At 53.4% G+C, this 5,000-nt stretch overlaps 1 protein-coding gene across 1 annotated transcript in view; it reads right to left on the bottom strand.

The window, feature by feature from the left end:
* Window positions 1–5,000, bottom strand: part of LOC122248765 (teneurin-m) — a gene marked incomplete in the record, with an annotated part of 310,602 nt that overhangs the window by 61,978 nt on the left and 243,624 nt on the right. Inside the window, 1 exon segment of the mRNA XM_086541859.1 lies at window positions 3,971–4,133. Coding sequence (XP_086397985.1) covers window positions 3,971–4,133 — 163 coding nt within the window.

The following is a 5,000-nucleotide window of genomic DNA, read 5'->3' on the forward strand; positions in this document are numbered from 1 at the left end:
CACCCAACTCCCCTCTCTTCACCTCACCTCTCACTCCACACGGGTTATTTTACTCCCAAACTCTCTCCTCCCTCTACCTCCCCTCTATCCTCATCTAACTTTCTCACTCTTTAATCACTTTTATCCCCTCTCTATCTTTCCACCTTTCACAATTCTTCCCCTTTCACCACCCTATCCTTACCCCACCCTCTTTACCCCCCCCTCCTCTACTTATCCCCCTTTACCCTCTCCCCCCATCCCCTACCCCCTTTCTCATTTCTCTCCCATATGTCTTAATTCCCCCTTACCTACTCCTTTTCTCTTTTCTCACTTTCCTCTTCCCTCCTCTTCCTTTCCTACACTTTCACTTTTTCTTTTTCCCATCTTTCTTTCTTCTCGTTTCTTTCCTTTTCTCTCTCAACTTTTCTCTCCTCCTTCTCCGTAACTCTCTAATTACTTCTCTCTCTATCACTCTTCTCTCCTCTTCTCTCTCATCGCATCTCTCTTCTCTCGACATCTCTCTTCTCTCTCCCCCCCCCCCCCCCCCCCCTGTCTCTCTCTTCTCTCTCTCTCTCTTTCTCTCTCTCTCTCTCTCTCTCTCTCTCTCTCCTCTCTATCTCTCCTTCTCCGTCTTACCCCTCTCTCTCTAATCTAATCAATCTCCTTTCTCTCTTTCCTCTCCTCTTTCCCCCTTCCCCCTTTCCTTTCCCTCACTTTCTCTTTTCTCACTTTCCTTTCCCGATCTTTCTCTCTTTCTCTTACTCTCTCTCACGTTTTTCTTTTTTCCCTCCTCTGCTCCTCTTTCCACTCGCCTCTTCTCCTCTCTCGTTCTTCTGTCATCTCTCTTCCTCTTCTCTTTCACTCCTCTCTCTCCTCTCCTTCTCACTTCCACTCTCCTCCTCCCCCTCTCTCCACCTCCTCCCTCTTCTCTCTCGTCCTCTCAATCTTCTTCTCTCCCTTTCTCCTGTCTTCCTCTCCCTCTCTCTTCTCACATCCATCTCTCCACCCCTCCCTCCCACTCTCTCCTCTCTCCTCGTCTCCATCTCCTTCTCTTATCCTCTCATCCTCTCCTCTCCTCTCCTCTCTCCTCTCTACCCTCCTACACTCTCTCCCTCTCTATCCTCCTCGCTCTAATTCTCTCTCCTTCCTCTCTCTCTCAGCCCTCCTCCTCCTTCTCTAACACCTCCTCATCTTCCTCTCTCCTCTACTCTCATCCCCTCTTCTCTTCTCTCCTCCCTCCTCAACTTCATCACTCTCTCTCCACTCTCTCTCCTCCCCGTCTACATGCTCTCATACTTCATCCTCTCTCTTCTCTCCTCCCTCTCTTCTCTCTCTTCTCTCTCGCTCTCTCTCTTCACTCCTTCTCTCTACTCTCTCATCCTCTCCTCTCTCTCCTCCTCTCCTCCCATCCTCTCCCCTCTTCTCCTACCTCCTCCCTTTCTCCCTCCCCCTCTCCTCTCTTTTCGTCTTCCTCCCCGCCCTCCTCTTCGCTCTCATCTCCATCTCTCTCCCTCTGGTCTCTCCTCTCCTCCTCTCTCCTCCTTATCTCTCCCTCTCTCACCTCTCATTCCCTCTCTCCCTCAATCTCTCTCATTCCTCATCCCTTCCCCGCTCCGCTTCTCTTCTCTCTTCCTCCTCTTCTCTCTCCCGTTCCCCTCTCCTGCTTCACTCTCCTCCTCTCCTCTCTCTCCTCCCTCTTACGCTAACTCTTCTCCCTCTTCTCGCTCCACTTCCTCTTCTCTCTCACCTCTCTCCTCTCTCTTCTTTCCTCATCTCCCTCTCTCAACTCCCTCTCTCCTCTCCTCTCTCCTCCTATCTCTCTCCCTCTCCCTCGCTTCCCTCTCTCTCTCTGTTCTCCATTCTCTCCTTCTCCTCTCATGCTTCTGCTCTCTCTCCCCCTCTCCTCCTCTTACTCTCCTCTCCTCCTCTCTCTCCTCGAACTCTCTCTCCCCTCTCCTCCCTCTCTTCTATCTCCTCTCCCCTCCTCTCCTCTCGTCCCTCCATTCCCCCTCTCCTCTCTCTCTCTCTCCCTCCCACCTCTCTCTCCTCTCTCCCCTCTCCTCTCTCCTCACTCTCTCTCTTACGCTCTCTCCTCTCTCCTCACCTGCCTCCCTCTCGCTCCCCCCTCTTCCCCCCTCTCCCTTCTCCTCTTTCCCTCTCTTCTCTCTCTCCCTCTTTTCCCATCTCTCCCTCTCTCCCCTCTCTCCTCCTTCTCTCTCCCCTCCACCCCCTTCTCTCTCTCTCTCGCCCGACCTCTTCTCTCTCTCTCCTCTCCTCTCTCGTCTAAATCCTCCCTCTTCGCTCCTCCCTCTCCTCTCTCTCCTCACCCTCCTCTCTATTATCCTCCCCACTCTCTTCTCTCTCTTCTCCCTCACTCCTCACTCTCCCCCCTCCCTACTCTCCTGTCCCTCGATCTCTCTCTTTCTCCTCTCTCCCCTCCCTCTCTCTCCCCCCACTCTCATCTTCTTCTCTCTACACTCCATCATTCCCTCTCATCCTCTCGCTCTCCCTCTCTCCCTCGCCCATGGGGAGGGGCTCTCTCTTCCCTCTTCCCCCCTCGAGCCCAGCCCTCAGCCCTATCACCAGCCTCTTCCCGCCTCCCTCTCTCGCTCTGTCCTCGCTCTCTCTCCCTCTCTCTCTCTCCCTCTCCCCTCTTCTCCCTCCTCCACTCTCTCTATCTCCTCCCTCTCTCCTACCTCTCTCTCTTGCTCTCTTTTCCCCTCCTCCTCCCCCTCTCTCTCCTCTCCCTCTCTTCCTCTCGGCTCTCTCTCTCTCCCTCCTCCCCCTTTTCTCCTTACTTCTCGCTCTCCTCTCCCATTCTCATCCCCTCTCATCTCTCCTTCACTGCCTCCTTCCCCTCTCTCTCCTCCACTCCCTCATCTCTCTCCATCTCTCTAACTTTTATTAATCCCTTCCTACCCCCCTTCTTTCCTCATCTCTCTCTCTCCTCCCTTTTTCTCTCACTCTCCCTTTCCCCTTCCATACCCTCTCCTTTCCTCGCTCATTCCCCCTCTCCCTCTCCTTTTCTTTCACTTACTACCTTCCTCCACCCCTATACCCCCCTCCCCACCTCCCCCACCCCCCCCCCATCCCCCTCTCCCCACCTCCTTCTTTTCTCATCCTCTTCTCCCTCTCCTCTCTCCTCTCGATCTCTCCCATCTTCCTATTTTCTTCTATTTCCCCCTCGATCTTTTTCTTCTTCTTTCCTCTTCCTTGATCTTATCTTCTTTCCCCCTTTTTCCCCTCTCTTACTCCTCTTACTCTCTCTTCTCTCTTTACCTCATTCTCTCTTACTCTCCATACTCTCTCTCTCCCCTCACTCACCCATCCATATACCCCCCACCCCTTATGCCCTTCAATAAATCATAATCCTACCTGTTCTCCCCAGCCCAGCGCCCACACTATCCTCCTCCACCTCTCTACTACCCCCGCCCCCCCCCCCCCGCCGCTCCTCTTCCGCATTCCCATAACCTAAACCCATTTCCCCCCCTCCCGTCCCCCTCCCCCCCGCGCCCCCCGCCCCCACCCGACACCCCCCCCCCACCCCACCCCCACCCCCCCCCCCGGCCCCTCTTCCCAGTATATACCTAAACCCCATTCCCCCTTCTCCCTCCCCCATTCCCTCCTCCCCCACCCACCCAACCCCAACCCCCACCCACCCAACCCCACCCACCCCCCCCCCAACCCCACCCACACACCTCCCAACCCACCCCCCACCCCACACCACCCCCCCTCCCCTCCCACCCCCCCCCTCCCTCCCCCAACCCCATCCCCACCGCCACCCCCCACCCCACCCACCCCACCACCCCCCCCACCACACCCCACCCCCAATCCCCCCACCCACCCACACCCCCACCCCAATCCCCTTCTCCTTCCATTCCCCCAACCCCCCCCCCCCCCCCCCCCCGCCCCTCTTCCCATAACCTAAACCCATTCCCCCACCCCACCCCACCCCCACCCCACCCCACCCCCACCCCACCCCCATACTCACTAGCAAGGAAGGTGGTGACGGCGGCGAGGCAGACAGTGACGCAGACGAAGACGACGGTGGTGCACCTCCAGGAGCACCTCCTCCAGGACGATCCGGAGGCCCCCAGGGGCAGCCTCAGGGGGGAGAACCTCCGCCCTCCTGCCTGAGCCATCCGCAGCTGGTGCTGAGGAAGAAGAAGAAATTGTGTTATTAACAGATTGTGCAGATGTTGTTGATATGAGCTCGAGTTGATAACCCTTCGGGATGTCCGGCGCAGTTTGATTATCATTCATTTATTCATTTATTGTTGCCGTGCTTCAAGAAACATGTAACCATAAATTAATGTATTTCTTAATGGGGATGGATGTTCAATAGCGTAATGAATGTTAATGCCTTTCGCAGTGAGACAAAGGAACACCGACAGATGTAACAGAATTTACACATCGCTCGGAGAAAGAGAAAAATATACGTCGCAAGTAACGTACTAGAGACAACAATAACAACACAAGGAAATCAATGATAACCGACGAGACACGAAATGAACCACTAAAAAAAAGAAGAGGAATTAAAATGGATAAGAGTGTCATAAACAAATTTGAATTTGAATGGTCGAGCCGGCGAAAAAATATGAATATTCACCAGCGAATAAAAGACAGTGCCGTCGTGAACAGATGGCGAATAAATGACCATTCACATGTATAGCGAATAAAGGCGTTATTCGATATAATATGCTAATCACCAAATAAACGTTGGGTATTCCTTCGTAAATTGCAGCTGCAGAAATTCCATTCGTTAGAGCGGCCCCGATCTGGGTAGCGAGAGTGGAATTACAAACTTAATTAACAGGGAAACTGATAATTAAACTCGTAAACTGATATATACCGAAGAGGAAATAATTGAAAGTACATTCACACATAAACACTGTCTGAATTAGATACGTATAATAAACACATTCGCGCATGCGTTCGTAAAAAATAGCTTGTCTGGAAAGAATCCTACCTTGTTAGAGAGAGAAAGAGAGAGAGAGAGAGAGAGAGAGAGAGAGAGAGAG

This window comes from Penaeus japonicus, unplaced genomic scaffold, assembly GCF_977035675.1.
Source record: "Penaeus japonicus unplaced genomic scaffold, GWHDUDI00000001_assembly GWHDUDI00000001, whole genome shotgun sequence".
NCBI lineage: Eukaryota > Metazoa > Arthropoda > Malacostraca > Decapoda > Penaeidae > Penaeus > Penaeus japonicus.